The sequence below is a fragment of the Oncorhynchus masou genome, chromosome 2 (genome assembly GCF_036934945.1).
Source record: "Oncorhynchus masou masou isolate Uvic2021 chromosome 2, UVic_Omas_1.1, whole genome shotgun sequence".
NCBI lineage: Eukaryota > Metazoa > Chordata > Actinopteri > Salmoniformes > Salmonidae > Oncorhynchus > Oncorhynchus masou.
In genome coordinates this window covers 22188525-22216398 of record NC_088213.1, presented here as the reverse complement: position 1 = coordinate 22216398, position 27874 = coordinate 22188525, and the positions used below count along the sequence as shown (strand labels likewise).

At 42.4% G+C, this 27874-nt stretch overlaps 2 protein-coding genes across 3 annotated transcripts in view; both read left to right on the top strand.

Moving 5' to 3' along the window:
* Positions 1-66: 66 nt before the first annotated feature.
* ddx28 (DEAD (Asp-Glu-Ala-Asp) box polypeptide 28) lies at positions 67-4237 on the top strand. The gene is made up of 4 exons (XM_064990341.1): positions 67-1410; positions 1598-1681; positions 2286-2498; positions 2742-4237. The coding sequence occupies exons 1-4, from the start codon at positions 295-297 to the stop codon at positions 3057-3059; spliced, it is 1731 nt and encodes a 576-aa protein (XP_064846413.1). The 5' UTR covers positions 67-294; the 3' UTR covers positions 3060-4237.
* A 2838-nt stretch (positions 4238-7075) lies between these two features.
* LOC135556954 (talin-2-like) overlaps positions 7076-27874 on the top strand; it is a 134870-nt gene continuing 114071 nt past the window's right edge. For both annotated transcript variants that reach the window (XM_064990339.1, XM_064990340.1), the window contains exon 1: positions 7076-7209. The gene's annotated coding sequence lies outside the window, so the exon portion shown is untranslated. The remainder of the gene's footprint in view (positions 7210-27874) is intronic.

Below are 27874 nucleotides of genomic sequence, written 5' to 3'. Positions count from 1 at the left end.
ATCTGGGCTACCCGTTCTATTCAATCGGGAAGGCGTCATCTCTTGCGACAGATTGACGTCATCATTATTCGCCACCGACGCATATGCATTTAAATGTTTGAAAATTGAACGGAAAATACAGTCCGGTAAAAACGTATATAATCAAATATATCTTGTTCTCGGAGGGCATTTGATAAATTATACACTATAATGAAATACAACAGAAACGATATTGTCTATTTGTGAAGACGTGCACCAGCTGATTCCTCCTACCTAACGTTAGCTAGCTAGTAGGCTAGTTAACTTACCATCGGAATGCAGTCTGTGAAGGTTGGCTACTCAGTATTGTTTACGTTGATATCAAAACACAACTACTCGTTCTCGGGTCATTTCAGAGCACTAGCATGTAGTCATGGTACAACCAGTTCAGCCTGTGGTGCCCATCCCATGTCAACCACAGCACAGCCTGTGGTCATTCGCATTCCTAGACACATGCAGGAGCAGGTAGAAAATGTGAAGCAAGTGAGAGGCAAGAACAAAGTCAACACCATCAAGGCTGGCAAGCTCCTAATCAAAAGCAAGAACCCAGAACTGAATCAGTCCGCAGGCTACACACTTGGGAAATTTGAGCAGCCCCATCTCTCCTCCAAAGGATGGAAACACAACAAATCATTTGGTGACTACTTCACGGTTAACAACACTCAGCGTACTCCACCCGTTGTCACTGAAATCCAGGATGAGGAGGGTGACAAACTCAAAGAGAAGAGTAAACCTATTACATTTCACAACCTTCACCTCTGCCCGGACTTAGTGGAGGCTTTGGGCAAGGACAACATAACTCGCCCTACAACCGTTCAACTACAAACCATCCCCAAGCTCCTGAAAGGCTACAACATCCTGTGCGCAGCTGAGACGGGCAGCGGCAAAACCCTGAGCTACCTGTTGCCTGTCATTCACAAACTACAGGCTGAGAAAGCAGCAGATTCCGAGTCTATAGAGACCACACCCAGGACACGCTCTGTTATCATTGTCCCCTCTAGAGAACTTGCTGACCAGGTCTCAGCTGTGGCTAGGAGCCTGTGTGGCCCATTCGGGCTGATGGTGAAGACAGTGGGAGGTGGGAGAGGTGTGGGCAACATCAAGCTGGCCTTCACCAAGGGTCCCCCGGATGTGTTGGTGGCCACACCTGGTGCCCTTGTCAAGGCCCTGCGGAGACGCTACCTAGACCTGAGGGAGCTGAGCTTCATGGTGGTGGACGAGGCAGACACCATGTTTGATCCCAGCTTCTCTGGCATGCTGGAGCGCATCCTGGCCCAGACCCGTGTGGCCTGTGACCCCTCAGAGACCCAGGGCCCCGGCTCCACCCGCAAGGCCCAGCTGGTGGTTGTGGGGGCCACCTTCCCCGGTGGGGTCGGAGAGGTTCTCAGCCAGGTTATCATCATTACTTTTTCCTACATTGGTTGCGTCCCAAACTCCCTATACACTCTACTCCCTATACTATAGTGCACTACCACATAGGACTCTGGTCAAAAGTAGTGCATATTCCTGCCTCATTATGTAAAATGTGTTGAGACCCATGAAAAATGCACATTAAAATGAGACTGACTTGTTCTTATAGGTGACGGACCTGGGAAGCATGGTGACCATCAAGAGCAAGAATCTTCACTTCCTCATGCCACATGTAAAACAGACCTTCCTGAAGGTATTCCCCACTTTTTTTCTTGTTTTCATTGGTTTGGTATTAGTGTTTTGTTTCTTTGGTGTTCTTCAATATTGTAAAGTGTCTATGGGGCCTATATAAAAACCATGTACGAGTACTTAGGTTTTTATAGTAGAGCTGTCAAAGTGAATCAGTTAACTGCAATAATTTTAGTGTACTTTTTCTTTTTTTTATCGTGATTATTCACATTGTCTGAAGGCATTAAAAATACATCATCTATACAGCTAAAAACAACAATGCGATGTCAAATCAAGTTGACATTGAGGTTAAAGAAAGAGTTCATCAATTTATCAGATTTTGCTTACCGTTACTTTGGACAAAATCAAGACGTCAATATTCCATAATGCTTTTTGTCTAAAAATCTATTACAGTTCAAATTGAGCATATTCTGAATTTAATCGCGCGATTCATCATAGCAAATCCTGCGATTTAACTTTTTTTTAAATTGTTTGACAGAATACTATGAATTACATTAGTATACTATAAATGATGTAGTAATTTATAGCATTAAATTATTGAAATATAAACAATATAATATAATTTATAGTATACTAAATATAACAAATCTATATTATTCCATGTTCAGGTGAGGGGAGCTGACAAGCTTCTGGAGCTCCACCAGGCGCTGAAGGCAGCAGAGCAGGACAAGGCTGGGGTGTTGGTGTTCTGTAACCGGGCTTCTACAGTCAACTGGCTGGGCTACTCCCTGGAGGACATGGGGCTGAGACACGTCCGACTGCAGGGGGAGATGCCTGCCTCCCTCCGGGCTGGAATCTTCCATTCCTTCCAGAAGGGACAGGTGATATGAGACGAGAAAATACTTTGTCTGCTTATGCAGTTTCAAATTCTTTATCAAACTCCATGTGACAATATCTATGTCCATATTGTGTGACAAGCTCTATGTCACACAATAAAGAAACACTTTAAAAAGATACCCAGTAACAATAACACATTGACCACAGATCATAACAAAACACGTAGCTAACATGTTATTAATAACAGAGACATGTTATAGGCTACGTTTCACATTCTATCCCTATAGGTAGACGTGCTGATTTGTACCGACATCGCTTCTCGTGGACTGGACACCCAGAGGGTCTGTCTGGTGGTCAACTACGACTTCCCAGAATCTCACACGGACTATATCCACCGGGCTGGACGGGTGGGCCGGGTAGGGAGTGTGGAGGATGGGGAGGTGCTCAGCTTCGTCACCCACCCCTGGGACGTGGAGCTGGTGCAGAAGATTGAGACGGCTGCCCGGAGGAGGACAAGTCTGCCTGGGATGGAATCCTCCATAAGGAAGCCTGAGCCCAAAGCAGCCGAAGAGGAGGAGGAGGAAGAAGAGGGGTTGCTCTACTAGTTGGTCTGCCACAAATAAGGATATTACCAAAGTAGAATTAACTTGTTTGATTAATTTGTTCATTAAAATGATTGTATCCATGATAGCCAAAACCAGCTGTGTGAGACTGAATCCTTTGTCTCCAACACAGGCATGATCGTCTTTCAATTTGACCTTTTTAGATGCCACATCATGTTTGAGACTGGAACTATGATCTGACTTCTCTTTTTAACCCAGATAGTTACCGCATGTCATTCCAAAGAGGAAGTGTCTTTGGTAATGTACAAAAATCATGCCCTCTTACAAGCAGCAGGTGTGGGGCACATGTTTGCACTTCTCACGGGTAATCACGGGGTGGCAGTATTTACTTTATTTGACCTGTCATACAGCAGTCATAAAATAACCAGAGAAGGGCTATGGCTGAATATAGCCTTATTTTAATGCTCATCCACATGCGGCAAGCCCTTTTATGGAATTTAACTCAGCCATACTAACTTGTTTTGGTAAAACATAGGTTAAGGAATCTAAAAAACATTTGGAACAAGTATGGAATACTGATTTTATTTTTTATTTTATTTTTTCCTTCCAGAAACTAAAATAATTTCCTTAAAAGAAAGAGTAACTCATATAACCCTTCATGTATCTGGTAGGGTGCCACTGAGACAACGGTGCTAATCTCTTCTCACTAACCACAGGTAGACACACATTAGCATATTACGTTTTGGAAAGTGGTCTTCACTCTGTTTCTGCTTTTGTGTGTAATACAGAAGCATGACATTATAACCTCCATATGAAGACATTTCCATGAATCTACAGTCAAGTTGGATTCAGGCCCGAGCCTTGAAGTCTATCCCATTGATTCCTGCGGTTACTTGTTTTAGAGGAAGCAAGATGTTTGAACATGATGTGTCGGAGTGAAAATAAATCTCTGTGAAATCTGGTTTCTAAATATGCCTTTATATTTTCTCACTTATTGAGTTTGCTTTAATTGCACCAAATATAACATTACTAGGTTGCTGTACCATAAACATATACAGTGGGGCAAAAAAGTATTTATAGTCAGCCACCAATTGTGCAAGTTCTCCCACTTAAAAAGATGAGAGAGGCCTGTAATTTTCATCATAGGTACACTTCAACTATGACAGACAAAATGAGAAGAAAAAAATCCAGAAAATCACATTGTAGTATTTTTAATGATTTTATTTGCAAATTATGGTGGAAAATAAGTATTTGGTCAGTAACAAAAGTTTATCTTAATACTTTGTTATATACCCTTTGTTGGCAATGACAGAGGTCAAACGTTTTCTGTAAGTCTTAACAAGGTTTTCACACACTGTTGCTGGTATTTTGTCCCATTCCTCCATGCAGATCTCCTCTAGAGCAGTGATGTTTTGGGGCTGTTGCTGGGCAACACGGACTTTCAACTTCCTCCAAAGATGTTCTATGGGGTTGAGATCTGGAGGCTGGCTAGGCCACTCCAGGACCTTGAAATGCTTCTTACGAAGCCACTCCATCGTAAGAAGGAGTGAATACTTTTTTGCCCCACTGTACCTGTAGACATCCTTGTGCTATACACGTCCAGACTGAGTGAGACTTGATCTTTTTACGAGTTCTTACAGTATTACTACACTGAACAAAAATATAAATGCAACATGTAAAGTGTTTGTCCCATGTTACATGATCTGAAATGAAATGTTCCATATACACAAAAAGAGTATTTCTCTCAAATTTTGTGCTCAAATTTGTTTTCTGGGGACAATAAAAAGCCACTCTAAAATGTGCTGTTTTTTCACCCAACACAATGCCACAAGTGTTGAAGGAGCATGCAATTGGCATTCTGACTGCAGGAATGTCCACCAGAGCTGTTGCCAGAAAGTTGAATGTTCATTTATTTACCATAAGCCGCCTCCAACGTAATTTTAGAGAATTTGGCTGTACGTCCAACCGGCCTCACAACCGTAGACCACGTGTAATCACACCAGCCCAGGACCTCCACATCCAGCTTCATCTGCTGGATCGTCTGAGACCGGACAGCTGGTGAAACAGGAGTATTTCTGTTGGTAATCAAGCCCTTTTGTGGGGGAAAAACTCATTCTGATTGGCTCGTCCTGGCTCCCCAGTTGGTGGGCCTATGCCCTCCCATGCCCACCCATGGCTGCACCCCTGCCCAGTCATGTGTAATCCATAGATTATGGCCTAATTTATTTATTTCTATTGACTTTACTTCAATATAAACTTTAAACATCTGCTATCTGAGCAGCTAACCGATCGCTGCAGCTGTACATAATCCATCTGTAAATAGCCCACCCAATTTACCTACCTCATTCCCATACTGTTTTTATTTTTTCACTTTTCTGCTCTTTTGCACACCAGTATCTCTACTTGAATATGACCATCTGATCATTTTTCACTCCAGTGTTAATTTGCTAAATTGTAATTATTCGCTCCTATGGCCTATTTATTGCCTACCTCCTCATGCCTTTTGCACACAATGTATATAGACTCTTTTTTTCCTCTTGTGTTATTGACTTGTTTATTGTTTACTCCATGTGTAACTCTGTGCTGTTGTCTGTTCACACTGCTATGCTTTATCTTGATCAGTTCGCAGTTGTAAATGAGAACTTGTTCTCAACTAGCCTACTTGGTTAAATAAAGGTGAAAAAATACAAATAAAATATGAACTGTAACTCAGTAAAATCGTTGAAATTGTTGCATGTTGCGTGTATATTTTTGTTCAGCATATATTATTTTAATACTATATTAGGAGCAGTCTTGTACTCCATTAGTAATTACAATGTGCTTATCAACGCACTTCCTTATACTGAAAGATGATTTAGTATAGTAAATAGAATAAAACATTTGGACAGAGTAAAGCCTAACATGAGAACTAAGGGTAAGGATTAGCAGCAGGCGGTTTGAACTGAGTGTAGGTGTTCCAGGGTGTTCACACCAGAATCCCTGGAATAATGTTGTCCTTATACTTCTGTCTGCAGCTCACTCTGTGGGTTAACACCACCTTACGGGGTTGTCTTATTTTCACATTCCTCTGCCCTGACAACGAGTGCCAAATTCTTTCCTCTACTACACTCTGCCCTGAAAACAAGGGCCAAGTTTGGCTACACAGCGTTCCTCCTCTATAGTAGACTGGGGGGGCTAAGTGTGTAGTTAGATGATTTTTTGGCCTACCGCTTCACTTTATACACAGAAAATCTCCACTAAACATAGAATCACATGGTTCATCCCTAACTCTCTGCTGATAACTTCATAACAAAGTTGACTACAAATACAAACTTGCCAATGTCTTTGCAATTGATACAAACAAGCAAGGTATACAATTATGCTTCAAATAAAAAGAAATTCCACACATTAACTTTTAACAAGGCACACCTGTTCGTTTAAATGCATTCCAGGTGACTACCTCATAAAGCTGGTTGAGAGAATGCAAAGAGTGTGCAAAGTTGTCATCAATGCAAAGGGTGGCTTCTTTGAAGATTCTAAAATATATTTGTTTAGTGCTTTTTTTTACTGCATGATTCCATATCTGTTATTTCATAGTTTTGATGTCTTCACTGTTATTCTATAATGTAGAAGAAAAACCCTTGAATAAGTAAGTGTATCCAAACTTTTGACTAGTGCTGTGCATTTCATGTATAGTCAATTCAGTTATATTTTGCTACTTCTAGGCTACTGTCAGTAATTTGTCTCAATATATTTCATGACGTGTAGCCTAACATGTGCGCAATGATGTGGTAAGTCTGTGTGGTGTTTGGGAAACGTATGTTACATCTGATCTACTTCTATTATGTTTCACTATTATGCCCCTGCGTGTGGTACCATGGCGACGTCTCTCTCAGACCCTATCCTCTAATGGACTTCAAAGCGCTTTTTACGACAGTAGATGGAACACAGCTACGGACATAATTGTCTACAATGCAGAAGTGACTACAAAGCCACTTAAGGTCCCGCTTTTATGACGTATTTCCGCTCTCCCAGCGCTATCCCTTACACGCCGCAACCCCCCCCCCTTCTTCCAACACCACTACAGTTCACTATTTGGCCACTTTGAGATTTCCTCAGCGAGGAGGGGTTTTTACTCAATAGAGCAGTACTTCTGGTTATATGTGCATCTGAAGGGCTGATTGCAGGCAATGAAGCAGTAGAACATTAGCAGGTAGGATAGCACTTTCTGCCGGTTTATTATGTCCAGTCCGCTTCTTGAATAGACGTCGAAATGAGACATTCTCTCTGTCCATGCTTGGTTTAATTAGGGATTTGATGGGAGTGCGTTGCAAAACAGCGAGCAAGGCGATGTAGAAACCTTGCTTGACTATCGAATGAATGGGATTGTATGTCTTGTTTCAGAGTTATCCTTACTGCATAGTTTTTACTGAGATGTAAACTCTGAACTGTTGTGCATACTGTTTATTTCAATTCGTGAGCATGTCCCCTACTTTTCGGGAATTTATGGTCAAAATCACATTTCATGGTGTGAGATTAGGCTGCAGAAGATGTTGTTTGTGGAGGAATTTCACATTAACGTCATTGCATTTTCATACTACTACAGGCAATTCAGTAGTTTAGACCCAAATGTACCATTTCGGATAAATTACCACATATATTGCGTTTGGTAAAAAGACAGGAGTCGAAGTCCATGTGTTTTGGGGTCGCTCTGTTTGTGAAATGACAGTGGCGAATTGAGCCCTTTATAATAACACCACCTTTGTAAACTTAACATTACTGAGTATATCCAATGTAACAAATAGCCTACATTCTTGTTAGAAATATAGGCTGTGCATGAGTAGGGGTCATGGCAATTCAATTGTAACTGCATGGAGGGGTGCGATTTTAAACCGCCATATTATAACCCGATAGCCGCTACCATCAGTGAGTACCACTAGACTAGACACCTTTTAAAACTTTGCATTCTCAGTTTATACATGATACGCCATTGAAGTATCTATGCTTTGATCTGTTTCATATGAAACGCAACACAGTGTGCCAAGCTGTTTCCCTATATCAGAGGCACTCATTGCATAGTGAATTTGGCCGAATAAGCACGCGAATTCATTTTAAATCCAACCACACTCGTCCTGTATTTCAGCAGCAGTTTTCCACGTCCGTGAGCTTTGCATCAGCGTGGGTGCTGGTCGCTACAATATATCAAGGTGTCGCTCGTCATAATAACCGCAACATTGTAACCAGGAAAATGCAACGGTCCGGATAATTGTTGGCTGTGGAATTTCCACGAACTACTCTATTTACTTTGTGATTTAAAGATGTGTGCCTTCTTGCAGCGCATGGTAGTGCCACACCCCTTGACTTGCATTGACGTACCACTGTGATCATGTAGCCTATTAAATGCAGAATATCATCAATTGACCATTCATTTTGCACGGTATAGCCTACCATTGCTTGGTATAACTACAATTCGATCCTTTTGAGAATACTACGAATATAATGTTTCTTATTTTTTCATGTGGTGAATGATTATTCAAATGACTGCATGTACAGTGTTGATACATTCTTATTTTATTGCTGTTTGTAAAGGACCACTAGTAAAGCTGGGCAAACTTGTCATTTAGCCTATAAGAATCTTGGAGTATGACTAGAGGTAGACTTGTTGGTTTCAGCTGGTAAGCAGAAGGTTGACACTGTTATGAGTGGCAGAAAAAGTGGGATGTTGAAATGTTTGCTGTGCAAGCTAGGTTTTTTTGGGGCAGTTTTATGGACAACAAGTACATGGTTCAGAAGACTCCCTAGTTTAGTCCTTGGCGTGCCAGTAAAAGACATGGCCTTTTAGTGAAGATGTTCTGGGTACATAATGTTTCAGAGAAGACTGACTGGTAGCTCTGTTGGGACAACAAACCAATCCCAGTATGGTAGGTATGTCTGTGAAATGAGTCATTGATCCTATTGATCTGCCAGGGTAAGGTAATGTCACTCTACATGGGGTTGGCACCTTCCCTTCTCTTCATCTAGTTCAGGGCTGTTCAATGCCAATCCTGTTGGGCCAAAACACTTCTAGTTTTCATGCTCTTCTTCTAATAAGACTGAGGACACCAGGAAAGTGCAATTAACTGCCAGGTAGAAACTAAAAGCAGTAGCGTGGGCTCTCCAGGACCGGAATTTAACAGCTCTAGGTTCGGTTTCCCAAAAGCATTGTAAGGCTATGTTCATCATTAGAACCATTGAGCTCAGTGGTTTAAATGATTAACTTAGCTTTAATATGCTTTTGGGAAACTGGGCTCTGGTCTAGTTGTTGAAGCCGATGGAGGGGCTGCATGGCTTTTCCCAGAGGATTGGTCTTCCACTCTTGTCTTAGAAAAGCAATGAAGTATTTGAATACACATGGGGAGCGTTCTGGTCGCATCAACGTTTGCTAGGTTGTGTGATGGTTTGTACTGAACGACACGTTTCCCTAAAACTTTGCGTACCGTTCATCAACAGTGTCGTCTTTGGCTATGCCGGATTAAGTGATATGACATGCTATTCTATAAAATAATTAACCTGTAATTAATATTACCTGATTGAGCTAATCATGTAAATGTAATTAACTAGAGTCGGGCACCACAAAATAATATTTATAGAGCGGTTATCTTCCGAATAAACTCTTAAAGACCTAGTAATATTTTAAATCAATAGCAGTCAATATTAATCGTCATCTTAATTCAGTCTCATCTGAAAGTTGTAATTTCTTGGTTATCTGCACGAACCCTGGCTAACAATTTAAATCAGCAATACAAAATTAGGTATTTAGTAAATACATTATTAAACCCAACTAATCACACAGAATTACACATACACATATTTATAAAGGAAAATGTCCCTAGCGGGCGGAACAGATATGACCGCTGGTTACACAAAAGAAAAGGGCTGGGTTTGAGTGAAAGAGTGGGAAGACTGAGGAACAAAGGACAAAGCTGTGCTATCGTAAATACAGTATCATATGCATTCTAAATTACCGTCCATTTGGAAAAGGAAAATGCAATAAATATTTACTCTGAGCTGCGCTTCGCTAGGTTGGTGGTAGATGGAAGGCCGTGTTGCCCAACCGAGTCCTTTGAAGAATGTCTCTGCTGGTAAATTGAATACGTTGTAGTAATGTCGTTGTGTGGTAGACGGGATACTCTGTCTGTTCCTTCCTAACCCTCGTTTGCAGCGGCTGTTGCTAACTCAACGGCTAGGAGGTATCACTTCTGTAGTGAATAAGAGTTCAAAGTTTATACCATTCACAACCAAAGCTCACGCTGATGTTGGCTTCGTTCTGTAGTTATTATCTCAACCATTCTGACATCAGACCGTCGTCCTCGGAACAGGTTATATTGTCACCAAGGGCTTATATAGGAAGGGAGAGGAGGGCATGTTTGAAACGTTTTATAGCCCATGTACCTTCACAGGGGCGGGCAACTGATAGGGCTCTGCTCAATCTTATGAAAAACAAAATCTCACATTTTAGAAGCTAAAATCACGTTTCATCCCATCATGAATAATTTCATATTCAAACATTTAAATTGAACAACAATTCCATGTGAATCCGATAACTCTGATGTATAGACTTTCCACTGTAGAGTTTGTCATCTTATCATTGATGAGAATGTCTCAGATGACAACCAAACTGACATCATATTCATTAAGTACCACCTCATATGTTCAATTGGTCGGATTACCAGAATATAGTTCATTTCCCCCCACCTTCTGATGTTCCCAGAATCTCTATGTTGACCAAGGGTTTTGCAAATGTGACATCAGTAGGGTAAAGAGAGGAAAAAGGGGAAAGAGGTATTTATGACTGTCATAAACCTAACCCCAGGCCAACGTCATGACAACAGTCTGAGGTATGTTTGTTCAGATTTGATATGTGTGGCCTGATCAATATGGGTGTGACCATCTGAAATCACAACTCGTGCAGCACTATAATCACAATGATTTTCAACTGGTCGAACAGTACCGTTTCCGTTGAATTCCGCTGTTGCACACAGTTTTGTCTTACTGAACGCAACCCTGGTTAATTTTCCACTTAACCATTTGTAAAATATTCCTCCATAAGAACTATTTAACCGTTCTTATTGATGCTTAGTATGCACTGCAGGTCCGTCATCCCCAGCATTAACTTCTATCGTTTTCATGCTTACACACATCTGACATTCACGAAACATCAATCAAAAGCCTTTTCCTCCTTGTATTAGAAACTGCTCTGACCTTTTTAAATGTGTGTATTCATCCATTACATTATTAGCAGTTTGAGCTACATTCTGTCAAAGCAGCAGTGATTGACAACTATTCTTACTGTTTCAATGGGCATGTTTGTCCAATTCCCAGCACTGAGATGAGTGGAATGAAGTGACAGTATTTAGAATAACAATCAGGCCCTTTATGAAACTGATGTTTGATGCTAACCAGCATAGCTGCCTTATTTTCCCGTGAATGGAGTCGTGAATGCAGTATTTATATTCACATGGTTTAATATGAACAATGAATACATCACTTTAGCAGCAGAAGTTTAATATGAATATGTGATGATGGGATGGGATACATGACAGCATTTGTATGTGGGTCTGTTCTGGCAATATGATTGTAAGCGTTAACACACATTCTGTTATGATTATAGGCTACAGTCTGTCAGTTTGTTTGGCATCCATACCATTTCCCACATGGTGCTGACCGCTGGTTCATGCATTGTTCTGTATTTTACGTACTCAACCTGATAGTGCCACATTCCAACTATAGGCGATAATAAGAGCCTCTCAAAGCCACAGGCCAATGTGTTTATGGCTTATAAAGACCTCTAAGGCCAATAGCATCCGGTTGTGGAGGAGTTCATCACGACTGTGATGGCTAATTTATTGATCCAGCCTGTGTTGTGTTCAGAGTGGCCTCTGCTGCCTGTCATCACAACCCAGGGAGAGGAAGTAATGAGCAGGGCTGGCTGCCCTACATCCCAAATAGCACCCTATTCCTTATATAGTGCACTACATTTGACGAGCTTTGTAGGGAATCGAGTGCTATTTGGGAGTCAACCAGTCTGTCGACAGGCAGCATAATTACAGCAGGATGTACAATGTCAACTTGGTGGTCTGGAGGACCAGGGGAGAGGAGGGGGGCTTTGCTGCCAAGGCCAGCAGTCAGGTGCCTTTGTTCTGGAGGGAGAGGTGAGGCCCAGGCCTACTGGGATGGAGATGAGATGCAGGGGAAGATAAGTAGCTCTCTGTGGGCTTGGTTGATGTGTGCAGACTGCAGAGCAGAGGAAGTGGTTGGGGCAGAGAACTATTCTTATCAATAACTACGGTGTATCCTTAGTCTCCAATTGATTTTATTTGACTACATAATTTGATCACTTGAGTTGTAGCCAGTCTCTTGATTAATGCGTTGTGTATCACTCCACTGGGTAACATACTTGTGTATAAAGGTGAGTTCACCTCTATAATACTCTTCAAATCAAATCAAATTTTATTTGTCACATACACATGGTTAGCAGATGTTAATGCGAGTGTAGCAAAATGCTTGTGCTTCTAGTTCCGACAATGCAGTAATAACCAACAAGTAATCTAACAATTCCAAAACGACTGTCTTACACTTGTGTGTATGAGGGGATAAAGAATATGTACATAAAGATATATGAATGAGTGATGGTACAGAGCAGCATAGGCAAGATACAGTAGATGGTATCGAGTACAGTATATACATATGAGATGAGTATGTAAACGAAGTGGCTAGTGATACATGTATTACATAAAGATGCCGTGGATGATATAGAGTACAGTATATACGTATACATATGAGATGGGTAATGTAGGGTATGTAAACATTATATTAGGTAGCATTGTTTAAAGTGGCTAGTGATATATTTTACATTTCCCATCAATTCCCATTATTGAAGTGGCTGGAGTTGAGTCAGTGTGTTGGCAGCAGCCACTCAATGTTAGTGGTTGCTGTTTAACAGTCTGATGGCCTTGAGATAGAAGCTGTTTTTCAGTCTCTCGGTCCCAGCTTTGATGCACCTGTACTGACCTCGCCTTCTGGATGATAGCGGGGTGAACAGGCAGTGGCTCGGGTGGTTGTTGTCCTTGATGATCTTTATGGCCTTCCTGTAACATCGGGTGGTGTAGGTGTCCTGGAGGGCAGGTACTTTGCCCCCGGTGATGCGTTGTGCAGACCTCACTACCCTCTGGAGAGCCTTACGGTTGTGGGCGGAGCAGTTGCCGTACCAGGCGGTGATACAGCCCGCCAGGATGCTCTCGATTGTGCATCTGTAGAAGTTTGTGAGTGATTTTGGTGACAAGCCGAATTTCTTCAGCCTCCTGAGGTTGAAGAGGCACTGCTGCGCCTTCTTCACGATGCTGTCTGTGTGGGTGGACCAATTCAGTTTGTCTGTGATGTGTATGCCGAGGAACTTAAAACTTACTACCCTCTCCACTACTGTTCCATCGATGTGGATAGGGGGGTGTTCCCTCTGCTGTTTCCTGAAGTCCACATCTCCTTAGTTTTGTTGACGTTGAGTGTGAGGTTATTTTCCTGACACCACACTCCGAGGGCCCTCACCTCCTCCCTGTAGGCCGTCTCGTCGTTGTTGGTAATCAAGCCTACCACTGTTGTGTCGTCCGCAAACTTGATGATTGAGTTGGAGGCGTGCGTGACCACGCAGTCGTGGGTGAACAGGGAGTACAGGAGAGGGCTCAGAACGCACCCTTGTGGGGCCCCAGTGTTGAGGATCAGCGGGGTGGAGATGTTGTTGCCTACCCTCACCACCTGGGGGCGGCCCGTCAGGAAGTCCAGTACTCAGTTGCACAGGGCGAGGTCGAGACCCAGGGTCTCGAGTTTGATGACGAGCTTGGAGGGTACTATGGTGTTAAATGCCGAGCTGTAGTTGATGAACAGCATTCTCACATAGGTATTCCTCTTGTCCAGATGGGTTAGGGCAGTGTGCAGCGTGGTTGAGATTACATCGTCTGTGGACCTATTTGGGCGGTAAGCAAATTGGAGTGGGTCTAGGGTGTCAGGTAGGGTGGAGGTGATATGGTCCTTGACTAGTCTCTCAAAGCACTTAATGATGACGGAAATCAGTGCTACGGGGTGGTAGTCGTTTAGCTCAGTTACCTTAGCTTTCTTGGGAACAGGAACAATGGTGGCCCTCTTGAAGCATGTGGGAACAGCAGACTGAGATAGGGATTGATTGAATATGTCCGTAAACACACCAGCCAGCTGGTCTGCGCATGCTCTGAGGGCGCGGCTGGGGATGCCGTCTGGGCCTGCAGCCTTGCGAGGGTTAACAAGACATCCTGGTCTGTGACGGGGCTGGTTTTCGTTTTGTAATCCGTGATTGACTGTAGACCCTGCCACATACCTCTTGTGTCTGAGCTGTTGAATTGAGATTCTACTTTGTCTCTATACTGAAGCTTAGCTTGTTTGATTGCCTTGCGGAGGGAATAGCTGCACTGTTTGTATTCGGTCATGTTTCCAGTCACCTTGCCCTGATTAAAAGCAGTGGTTCGCGCTTTCAGTTTCACGCGAATGCTGCCACCAATCCACGGTTTCTGGTTTGGGAATGTTTTAATTGTTGCTATGGGAACGACATCTTCAACGCACGTTCTAATGAACTCGCACACCGAATCAGCGTATTCGTCAATGTTGTTGTCTGACGCAATACGAAACATATCCCAGTCCACGTGATCGAAGCAGTCTTGGAGTGTGGAATCAGATTGGTCGGACCAGCGTTGGACAGGCCTCAGCGTGGGAGCTTCTTGTTTTAGTTTCTGTCTGTAGGCAGGGATCAACAAAATGGAGTCGTGGTCAGCTTTTCCGAAAGGAGGGCGGGGCAGGCCTTATATGCGTCGCGGAAGTTAGAATAACAATGATCCAAGGTTTTGCCAGCCCTGGTTGCGCAATCGATATGCTGATACAATTTAGGGAGTCTTGTTTTCAGATTAGCCTTGTTAAAATCCCCAACAACAATGAATGCAGACTCAGGATGTATGGATTCCAGTTTGCAAAGAGTCTATTAAAGTTTGTTCAGAGCCATCGATGTGTCTGCTTGGGGGGGAATATATACGGCTGTGATTATAATCGAAGAGAATTCTCTTGGTAGATAATGCGGTCGACATTTGATTGTGAGGAATTCTAAATCAGGTGAACAGAAGGATTTGAGTTCCTGTATGTTTCTGTGATCACACCACGTCTCGTTAGCCATAAGGCATACGCCCCCGCCCCTCTTCTTACCAGAAAGATGTTTGTTTCTGTCTGCGCGATGCGTGGAGAAACCAACTGGCTGCACCGACTCCGATAGCATCTCTCCAGTGAGCCATGTTTCCGTGAAGCAAAGAACGTTACAGTCTCTGATGTCCCTCTGGAATGCTACCCTTGCTCGGATTTCATCAACCTTGTTGTCAAGAGACTGGACATTGGTGAGAAGAATGCTAGGGAGTGGTGCACGATGTGCCCGTCTCTGGAGTCTGACCAGAAGACAGCCTCGTTTCCCTCTTTTACGAAGTCGGTTTTTTGGGTCGCCGGCTGGGATCTATTCCGTTGTCCTGGGTGAAAGGCAGAACACAGGATCCGCTTCGCGAAAGTCATATTCTTGGTCGTACTGATGGTGAGTTGACGCTGCTCTTATATTCAGTAGTTCTTCTCGACTGTATGTAATGAAATCTAAGATGACCTGGGGTACTAATGTAAGAAATAACACGTAAAAAAAAAACTGCATAGTTTCCTAGGAACGCGAAGCGAGGCGGCTCGTTCTTAAGAACCATTTTAGGTGTGAGTATGAAAGGTAAGCTACTATATGAATGCAGTCCATAGCAGCAGTCACGTTCTGGAATGCTGCCCCAGGGTTGTGTTCGTGCACATTAACAACAATATATCTGAATTTCACACCTCAGTGTGACCCAGTCCTGCTATGTGTAACCTTATACAAAAGAGCCAAATCATGAGATTCCAATACTTCGGCAGGATTCCTTTTGAACTTTGAAGACCAGGGCTTTTCTGTGCCTGCCTGTGCTTAACGCTTAGTTAGGATACAATCTGATTCTCCACCCTTTTCCAGAAGTGTATTGATTAAAAAGCATGGGATTGGTTTAATTGTTGTCTGGAGGCAGTTTCCACCGTTGTAAAATCCATCTGAGAAAGTGTGCTAATGCACACTCTGGGAGAAGTGTAGAGAACTGTAGTTAGTTTGGACCCCGACAGTTAAGAGCATGTGACCCAAACCCACGGTTCAGTGGGTACACTCCTGTGCTCTCCCACCCTGTCACATTCTCATGTTCAGGTATAATTAGCAACAAGCAACACACGCCATTCAAGTATCACAGGCTCACAGCTGCAACTCGCTGGACAACGGTCCTGCCAACAGCAACTGATAAAATACTACACCTCTGACATGCACAGGATCCAAAAGGTTGGAGGTTTAAATTGGGTATTCATATTCCAGTCAATATGTCCCATACTGTGTCCCGTCCACTTCCACTCATCTGCCTCCATGCATTTGAGTTGTAATGTGAAGGCCTTCCTGTTTGCATTGCAATCAAATATGGCTGCTTGCCAGGCATGTCTCAAAGCTATTTCAGCTTGATTGGCCTTTGTAAATAGTTTGTTTAAGTACTGTACATTACACAAGGGTAGTCCATGCTTGTGGTGAGGGCTGATCATTCTCAGCAGTTCTGATGCAAGAAGTCCTATAATTGAAAAGAGATGCCAGGCTTAAAGCTACATTCTGAGATTAGAGAAAGCAGCTGCAGCCCGGCCATTTGTTTTGGTATACAGCGGAGGGATGGGGCTGCGGAAATGTAACCCCTCTCAGATTCATAGATGGAGTTCTAAATGCAGTCAATGAGTAGGACTAAATAGAACTGAAATGACCATTGAACAGATCAAAGACTGTACCTTTTTTAAGATGATTCAGTGATGCTATTTCTCTGGAATTGACTCTTGAATACAGCTTCTCTGGCCTGTGGTGTTTGCCATGCAGGAGAGTCCTCACTGTTATGTCATGTGAGACAATGGCCCTTCATCTGTAGCCTGTGTAAACTGACAGGACAAGCTGCATTAGTTCAAATGGCAAGGAACATTTAAAAGAATTATGTTTTAAAAATAGGGCCTGTTTTGATAAGATTTTTCATTTGGCTGTAGCCTATGTTGTCTTTGTGAAAATTGAAGTCTGAAGCTTTGCAAAAAGCAACGTTACAGATTCATATCCAGACCCATGCAGCACTTCAAACGTTGGCCCATATCCTGAAGAGATGTGTTACTAACTCCACAACTGTTCCTCATATCTTATATGGTGTTGCTGTTCCTCCTTCTGCTAGACCAAAATTACTTGAATTATGACTGGTTCTAGATTTAACTGGTGCTTAAAGATGTATTTTATTAAGGTTTTGCATAATTTGTCAGTAGTTTAAAAAAAATAGTGATAACGAGCCAAAACGAGTCGTCCATTTCGTATAATATGTTATGTTACATCCCACAAAAAAGATCTAATTCCAATTCGTACAATATGTTACCCATTTGTAAGTGCTTAACATCCCGTTCAATCTCTTTAACTACTGTAGTATCTTCTAGGAACTGTTGGCAACCTGTTACATTAGCTTCTGTGCTAGAATCAGCTAATTATCCACTTACACTGTTCACTATATTGCTTTAATTGCCTTGGATATAGTTTGGCCTTTCTTAATGATTAATTGAAATAGTTGTTATATTTAATTAGTTTGTATTGACTTTGTCCTTTCCTCCAACAGTGATCCGTTACCATTAGAAAATACATTTCAAATTAACTGCATTCTGTAATTGAAAGTGATTGGGGGTTCTAACGACTTACATTTACATTATAAAAATGTAATTTAACAACAGACAAGTTTTTATTTAATGAAAGGGACAGAGCCTGTGAAGTGAGAACCCCATACCACGGAACTCCAGCTTGTACTGAACATGTTTATATGGCAAAATCGGACACAGGATATCATACTTTCCCATTACACATTATTAGGTGTCCTTAAGAAGGTGCACTTTACTGGCCTTTGGGACAAATTCATGGTGTCATGTCACTGGCGGAATTCCCTAAAGAGCCCTGGTCAAAAGGGAATAGGGAATAGGGTGCCATTTGGGACACAGCCCCTGAACCCACCCTCCTTTGGCCCAGGCCAGTGCTAGGGGAACTAACTGTCATACTGGATCACCGCAGCTGAAAGCAGATCTGCTCTGAAATCTGTTTGAGGTTGCAGCTGAAAGCCTCTGCTATTGCTGGACTTTGGTATTGGCAGATCTCCATGGATGGCATGGTCACCAGGCCCCTCGGGGGCCGGGACTCATGTCTCTTAGTCACCGGGACAGAAATGTCTGATCTGTAATCAGGTGTCTGCTAACAGTAAATGACCACAGCATTGGATTGCAATGACTGCTTGGCTATCATATGTAAAACCACACACAGACTATTAGGTCGTAGTCTTCGATGATTAGCCATGTCATTACCTGACACCCGACACACCGTGTTGTCTCCTAACTGTAAATGACCACAGCATTGCAATGTCTGATCGTGTGGCTACTTGCCTAAGGTGTGTAAAACTCTGACTACTTAGGCTGTGTTTACACAGGTAAACATATTCTGATCTTTTGCAAATAATTGGTCTTTCGACCAATCAGATCAGATCTTTTGCCAATAATTGGGCAAAATATCAGAATTGGGCTGCCTGGGTAAACGCAGCCATGAAAGTGACACACTGCTATGAGCTCAGATGCTGCAATGATTGGCCATGTCACTGCCTGACACACTGTGGAGTCTACCTGTTTGACCTTGATCCTTGTGACCTTATTTATCCCAGAGAGGAATCCAGAATTCGATTTCAATTTAGCGAGCCCTTTGAGTCGCCTCTATGCAATCTGAGTGAACAGGTTTCAAACTTTGTCTGGTTGAGTTGTTCTGATCTGCAAGACTGATACAAACTGACAGTGGAACTACTTTTTGTAAAAATGTGAAATGTTCCTTTTTCATGAGAGAAAGTCAAACCTGGCTGATGTGAGTGGAACAGTCTTGTAGCCCAAAGTAATATTGCTCCTTTATGTTCCTGGATTAGCCACCTGTTGAAGTGTTGTGGGTAAACAAAACTTTAGTCCAGCACCTGATTCTCTTTGTTGTTCAAGCTGGGTTGAAGTGCTTTTGGGTGTGCTTTCTTTCTGGTATTGCTACTAGCTTTGCTACACATTGGACATTCCCTCATTGGTTGTTCAAACCAATTATTGCTAAGCCACCTTGTTTATCCCCAAATGCTCATAAACAAATGGACTTCTGATGATTGTGTATTATTTGTTGACACAATTCTACCATTCATATCACTCATCAGAAATGTATTCCTGTTCTGACTCCGTTGAGGTGGTAACCATGCTGAAAATGGCATTCCTGTTGGAATACCCCAGAAAGTGTGTCTGGCCCTGGTTGTATTGTTGAGATCATGTGGGTGGAACCCCCCCCCCCCTGCTCTGCCTCTTCCCAAGCCTGGCTTCAGGCAAGGGGTTCTATTTTTGGTTTTTCTATAAGGATAGATTCTCTTCTTGCTGCAAATGTTTACCAGCTAGCCTTCCTGCCTGCCTTGGTAGTTGAGGGAGGGTCATGGTTTCAAGTTGTTCCACCCACTCCACAGGTTGGTTGGTTACTCATCCTGAGAGGCTAGAGACAGAGGACAGTATGTGCATGTTTGAGATTGACTACGTACATTGCATTCGGACTGCACAGAATCACTGATTCTCCCAAATAAATAATCTCATTAGCTATTCTGCATCTCGTTCTGTTCAGAGGACTTTGTTTTTTGAATCACAACCTGAGGTTACTTAGCCTAACCCGGTGTGTCGGATAAATAGTGCCTATTATGTTGAATGTTTGTACAGTGCCTTCAGAAAGTATTCACACCCCTTGATGCCCCCCCCCCCCGCCCAAATTGTGTTACAGTCTGAATTTTAAAACTGATTCAATAGAGATGTTTTGTCACTGGCCTACACCCAATACCCCGTAATGTCAAAGTGGAATTATGTTTTTCAATTTTAACAAATTATTTAAAAATAAAATGTATTGAGTTAAGTATTCAACCACTTTGTTATGACAAGCCTAAATAAGTTTGAGTAAAAATGTGCTTGACAAGTCACATAAATTGCGTGCACTCACTGTGTGCAATAAGGGTTTTCAACATGACTTTTGAATGACTAGCTCATCTCTGCATCCCACACATGAAATGATCTGTAAGGTCCCTCAGTCAAGCTGTGAATTTCGAACATAGATTCAACCACAAAGACCAGGAAGGTTGTCCAATGCCTCGCAAAGAAGGGCAGCTATTGGTAGATGGGTAAAAAAAGAACAGACATTAAAAATAAAAAATATCCCTTTGAGCATGGAGAAGTTATTAATTACACTTTGAATGGTGTATCAATACACCCAGTCACGACAAATATACAGGCCTCCTTCCTAAATCGGAGAGGAAGGAAACCGCTCAGGGATGTGACCATGAGGCCAATGGTCACTTTAAAACAGAGTTTAATGGCTGTGATAGGAGAAAACCGGATGAATCAACAACATTGTAGTTATTCCACAATACTAACCTAATTGACAGAGTGAGAAGAAGGAAGCCTGTACAGAATACAAATATATAAAAAAATGGTTCCTGTTTGCAATAAGGCACTAAAGTAAAACTGCAAAAAATGTGGCAAAGAAATTAACTTTTTGTCCTGAATGCAAAGCGTTATGTTTGTGGCAAATCCAATACAACACCTTACTGAGTACCACTCTACATATTTTCAATCATAATGATGGCTGCTTCATGTTATGGGTATGCTTGTCATCGACAAGGACTAAGGAGTTTTTTTTAGGATCAAAAGAAACAGAATGAAGTTAAGCACAGTCAAAATCCTGGTTCAGTCTGCTTTCCAACAGACACTGGGAGACAAATTCATCATTTCAGCAAGACAATAACCTAAAACACAGAATTTTTCTGAGTAGCGTAGTTACAGTTTTGACTTAAATTGGCTTGAAAATCTATGGCAAGACTTAAATGGCTGTCTAGCAATTATCAAAAACCAACTTACCAGAACTTGAAGCATTGTAAACAGAATGTGCAAATATTGTACGATCCAGGTGTGCAAAGCTCTTACACTTACCCAGAAAGACTCGCAGCTGTAATCGCTGCCAAAGGTGATTTTAACATGGGTTTAATATTTATCTAACCAAGATACATTCTTTGTTTCTATTAATTTGAGCATTTTGTGTAGAACATTGACAAAAAATGACAAACATGTAATCCCACTTTGGTACTTAGTAAAATGTGGGAAAAGTAAAGGGGTGTGAATACTTTCTGAAGGTGCTGTACTTTCCATTTCTTATAGACACTTGCTCCCCTTCACCCCGCCCTTAATGCCAAAGTGTTTCAAGCTATATGTGGAGCGATCAGGGTCCAGTTATATAGTTGGTAGTTTTTGACTGTCACTGTACAGCCCCAGTGAGCCTCTGGAAACCAGAGTAGATGGTTTATTCATCCTATTGTGCAGGAATCTACACTTTGCAGACAAGTGTCAATGTTTGATTGAAGTCCGACCTGGCAACATATTACTGTTACCTTTCCTGTCCTGAGAATAGTATTGACACATTTTCATGTTGGTGTCTTTAGAATGGAATTTCTTTTTCAAAGAGGACCATGTGGCTTCTTAGAAAAATATTTAAAAAACACTGAACAGAGAATGGAATGTCCATTGATAAACCTACCAATAATTTGAGTTTGGTTGGGCAAGATTTTGCCCATGTTTTCTCATGTATAATCTAGTCAGAAATGGAAGCCCCTTCTACTTTGCTTAATTGCTTTTGTTGCATTTTGATCTTGACTTGTGACTTACAAATACATTATTTCTGCTTGGCTCTAATGACTAGGACTAAAGTGCCTTCGGGATTCTGCATCATGATGTTCCAAGACAAACTTTTTTTAATGGCCCTATTTGACACATTCTTGTGTTGAAATGTTTAGTGTGGCTTTGCTTCTCCAGTCCTTTCAAACATGACCTATCTGGCACTGTGACTACCCTATGCAACAACAGTAAATGCATCCACTGTGACCAGAAAATAGCTCTTTAAGTGCCCTTTTAATATACCACTACATGGGCCCTGCTCAACAGTAGTGCAGGATAGACCCATTTCCTAGCTGTATCATGAAAAGTAGCGTGTGCAGGTTCGCGCCAGAAAGGGCTTTGTTTACGTAGGAGTCAATATAGAATCCTCCAACTTGAGATGCAGCTCCTGCAAGTTAACAAAACCTCATTTTAGATGGTTTTTGTCTACGACATCACAGATGTCATTGGAGTATTGATTACCTAGCAAGGTAAAATATCACAAATAGAGCTAGATAAAGCCAGAAGAATAATATACTTGTTGAACATAGCTAATTAGCAATAGCCACCAGCCCTGTGTGTTTTCATGGTCATCACTCAGACTGTTAAGTTTGTCAAGGTCCCAACATCAGCGTTAGCTATCCTGTTTTAGAGCTTTTTGGTGTGAAGATGTGTGCACATCACTCAAATGTGATGTTTGCTTGTAAACAAAAAATATCTATGTAGGGAATAGTGCCATTTGGGACGCAGAGGTATCTTTCTGACAGTATTTTGTGTGAGCATTTTCTGATTTTCGTCTGCTGCCTGCCCGTATGGGTACTCATTAGACCTATATAAGGGAATCCATTCTTTGTTTATTAGTGGAGGGGAGAGAAAATGGGAGCGCAGCCAGTCCTCCCTTCCAGATTTCAAAATGGGAACAGTGACGGAGGCAGAAAGAGGCTAAGTGAGACTGGAGAGAGACTTTACTTTAAACCCACTATCTCTGCAGCTATCTCTGCAGCCTCCTCTCCGGCCTAAAGAGGTTTGCAGCAGCGCCATGTGTGGTAGGGAGGCATCTGGATTCTATTACATGTGGACAGGCCAACGTTATTCAAGTGGCTGAAAATAACCTTTTATTTGTCGCAGCGGGCTAAGGGGGGGAGAGTTCAGCTCGGCTAATGCAACTAAATGGATACAACGGCTGACATTAGACTGCCTCCTCAACATCTGATTAACCAACAATTCCATAGGGTGAGGAGGCAGTGGCTGCTATCTATCCAGCAGAGTGATGAGAAGAGGGAGACCTTGGAGAGAGGCCAGACAATCCAACACCTACTTAGGGGCAGGTCAGTAGCTAGCACACTGCCCTGGTGTGGTCTTTATCATGTTCATTTGGCAGCAAACGCAATAAACTCAACTGAAACAGGGAGGGGTCTACCTTAACCCTTGTTTTTGTTTCCCATTGCAAAAAGAAATTCTACATTGTGCCCAAACGAACATGATCCCGGTCTCCGTGTGGTGTGAGTAGCTAGCTGGTTGGCTTGTCTGATACTAGCCTGTTGCCTGGCTAACCAGACTCCTTGCTCCGGCTGAACGCCCACGGACATTAGTTTCTTCTCCGCAATGAGTGTGGATCGGAGTACCTCCCCGACCTTTCACGGACTGCGAACACATTCGGGGCCGTCTGATCGGTCCAGAAACTGATGGGTTGGGCCAGTCAGAACACACTGCAGTTTGAAAATGTGTCATTGGCTTTGACACTCTGATTGGTTAGAGACGATCAAATTGCTGATCACTTTGTTTTGTACAACACCCCTCGTGCCACTCAACACCACAAACAACTTCCGTGATTGCAGATTAAAGTATGTAGCGAATGACAGAGCAGTGGAATCATTTAGTGTGAGTAGCAGGGTTGGGTACATTTCTATATATTATCAATTAGTTACTAGTTACCTGTCCAAAATTGTAATCTGTAATGTAACTTTTGGATTACCAAACTCGGTAGCGTTATCTGATTACTTTCAGTTACTTTTGGATTACTTTCCCATTAAGACACATTAGAATAAGACAAAGGATCCATCAAATACATTTGGTGTGTCATCATAGTGGTCTCTGACTTGTGGTCAGACTCGCTCATGTGGAACATACTTAACTCTTGAAACTCCCCATCCCGGATCCGGGATTGTGACTAAGCCTCAGGCTCATTAGCATAACGCAACGTTAACGATTTCTGAAAATCGCAAATAAAATTAAAATAATGCGTTTGCTCTCAAGCTTAGCCTTTTCTTAACAACACTGTCATCTCAGATTTTCAAAATATGCTTTTGAACCATAGAAATTGACTAATTTGTGTAAGAGTATGCAAAGCTAGCATAGCATTTTGTGTAGCATGTAGCACGCAACATTTTCACAAAAGCCAGATAACCAAATAAATAAAATCATTTACCTTTGAAGAGCTTCTGATGTTTTCAATGAGGAGACTCCCAGCCACATACCAAATGCGCAGTGTTTCCTGAAAGCGTCTGTGTGTAGGAGAAATCGTTCCGTTTTCTACATTGCGCCTGGCTACCGAAACGAACCGAAAATGCAGTCACCTACAACGTGAAACTTTTTCCGGATTAACTACATAATATCGACCGAAACATGGCAAACGTTGTTTGGAATCAATCCTCAAGGTGTTTTTTCACATATCTCTTCATTGACATGCAGTTCGTGGAAGCTTGCTTCTCTCTCTGTGCCCCATGGAAAAATACTGGCAGGTGACTTTTGCGCACCAATTTCGGCGCAGGACACCGGGCGGACACGTGGTAAATGTGGTCTCTTATGGTCAATCTTCCAACGATCTGCCTACAAATACGTCACAATGCTGCAGACACCTTGGGGAAACGACAGAAAGGGCAGACTCATTCCTCTTGCGTTCACAGCCATATAAGGAGATCATGAAAGACAGAGCCTCAAAAATCCTTGTCATTTCCTGGATGCCAAGTCATCTTGGTTTTGCCTGAAGCTCACGTTAAAGGGCACGCACAGAGAAGATATTTGTATTTCTGGACACGTCAGAGTGTTTTCTTTCGAACAGTAGCAATTATATGCATAGTCGAGCATCTTTTTGTGACAAAATATCTTGTTTAAAACGGGAACGTTTTTCTTCCAAAAATGAAATAGCGCCACCATAAGTGTAAGAGGTTAAACTTGCGCCTTTTTTTCAATGCTGAATTGAATGTCATTGAAAAAAGTTAACAATTAATTTTTTTGTGCAAACGTCCTTTCTAAATTGAAAAGTAATCCAGGAAGTAATCATCATCTATTTTTTCAAAAGTACCTTTTAATCTGATTACAATATTTTTGTTGGTAACAACCCATTTACAGTGCAAACTGATTGGAGTGATTGAATTATCTGCAAACTACTTGCGGACTGAGAATATTGTTTGCTTGGATATGATTGGGCATGTCTATTAAAGCACTTCTATACTGTCTTAGTGCCACTCACCAAGCAGAAATTAGTACCCTGTAATTTTCAACACAAGGCTCAGAGGTCTTCAGAGGATTATCTCCAGGAAATACAGTAGAATTCAACAGTAATAATAAAACTCCATCCCATTCTGATCATAAACAGCATTTGTTTTGTTTGAGTTGTTTGCTAGGAAATGAAGTCTTGGTTACATGTTCTGGGTAGTTGTGATTATGTGTTGTGTACCCTGGTCTGTGGTTCAGTGGACACTTGACAACGTAACTGACTCAGATGGGAACTGAGAGAAGAGAAGGCTGCCTGCAGAGAGGAAGCTCCTTTTTCATTGGAATAGCTAGTTTGCGATGGGGTTAATGTGTCCAGGGTCCAGTTAAAAACGTGAACTGAGAACAGCTTACTGGAAGTACTGTACAGTAACAGTTTGAACAGTCACTAACAAGCCCTGTGTTTTGTTGGATATATGGTTGTTCATTTGGGTGGTGGCTCAATTTGGTGGAATTTGCGGTAGTCAGTGGTGGGTGTGGCTTGACAGTAACACATCTTTATTAGCAGTGGTGTGGGATGCACTGAGTGACAAACTGTCAAGCCACACAAACTGTATAGTTCATGAATATTCAGTACTCTGTTTGGGGAGTTGAGAAACCCTAACTGTCAGTCTTACCCACCCAGTTGTAAGTATTTGATTATGGCTTCCTACGTAATACTTCCTGTGGGACTAATGCAAAGCTTGTGATTTCTATGCTGCAACAACAGTGCTTATGTTCCCTGGCCCTGACTTGCAAATGGCCTCATCACTCAAATCCCTAGTTTGAATTTAATTGAGATAAGCCAATACAATGTTTGTTGTTTCTTCAATAGTCTTAAGTTTGAGCACACAGTTTCATATTGAGACATGACTGAGTCTGCGGGAAGTTGTCAGATCTGGCAGAAAGATAAAGGGAACATTGAAGCCCTCCTCAGGCAGTTGTTGTTAAGACAATTAGGGAATGGGGAAGAATGCTGTCCTTGTCCCAACACGGGTTATACGTGATCACACACCTCAAACTCCTGATCCAGATCAGGTGGATTAACCCATGTCCATATCAAATCTGTTAATTAACCAGAGGTAACTTCTCAGGGCCCCTCCTCGGGCCCCTCCTCAGGGCAGCTCTTCATGGCTTCTAACATGTCTCATGATGATGTGTCTCATTCTCTCTGAGGCTCTAAGGGTTTATTTGACACTTTTCTTGCTGTACACTTTTCAGAGCAGAAACACTTTAGACCCAAATACACTGAAGAGAGGCAGCAGAAACACTTTAGACCCAAATACACTGAAGAGAGGCAGTAGAAACACTTTAGACCCAAATACACTGAAGAGAGGTAGCAGAAACACTTTAGACCCAAATACACTGAAGAAAGGCAGCAGAAACACTTTAGACCCAAATACACAGAAGAGAGGTAGCAGAAACACTTTAGACCCAAATACACTGAAGAGAGGTAGCAGAAACACTTTAGACCCAAATACACTGAAGAGAGGTAGCAGAAACACTTTAGACCCAAATACACTGAAGAGAGGTAGCAGAAACACTTTAGACCCAAATACACTGAAGAGGCAGCTGAAACACTTTAGACCCAAATACACTGAAGAGAGGTAGCAGAAACACTTTAGACCCAAATACAATGAAGAGAGGTAGCAGAAACACTTTAGACCCAAATACAATGAAGAGAGGCAGACTCAGGTGGAAGCACGGTTCCTAGTCCTGTCCTGGGCTTTATTATGCATGTTGTTGATGATCTCTAGTTCTGGTGAGAAATCTAAGGCTGGAGGTGGGCATTGTTCTGCTGTTGTGCCTTGCCTCATGTTAACTGAATTAGCTGTGTTGGATGGGAGCTCCCTCCCAGGCCCTGATTGGATTGTCTGTTCCAGGCTGTGGGTTGGGATTGGACTTGACTGGCACACTCACATTCCCACCGGTTAACAACAAGACAATTCCTAACTCTAAGGGACACACACTGCACCAGAGATTGATCTGCCATTGTCTTCCGATGCTGTGTGTTTTAGGGACAACCCGCTGGTGGACGTTCGACTGCTGACATTTACTGTGCACTTCTATATGTAGAATCGGCTTGCAAATTACCGATGGTACTCTAAGTGCTCTCACCCGGCAAATGCTACCTGTGACCATGCCTTAACCCTCCCTGGTTGGACCAGTGCTTATGTTGCAACTGCCTGCCACAGGCTTTCACTCATCCCAATGCAGGGGAGTGTGTAAACACCACAACACAATCTGGCAACCCAGAGTATTTAAACTCACCCCAATGAGGGGGAGTAGGAAGGTAAATACTACAAACAGTCAATGGGGGGAGTGTACACTCTAGGTAAACATTACCACAACACAACCTGGCAACCCAGAGTATTTAAACTCACCCCAATGAGGGGGAGTAGGAAGGTAAATACTACAAACAGTCAATGGGGGGAGTGTACACTCTAGGTAAAACATTACCACAACACAACCTCGCAACCCAGTGAGGTCGGTGTACTCAATCTCACTGTATCATCCCTGGT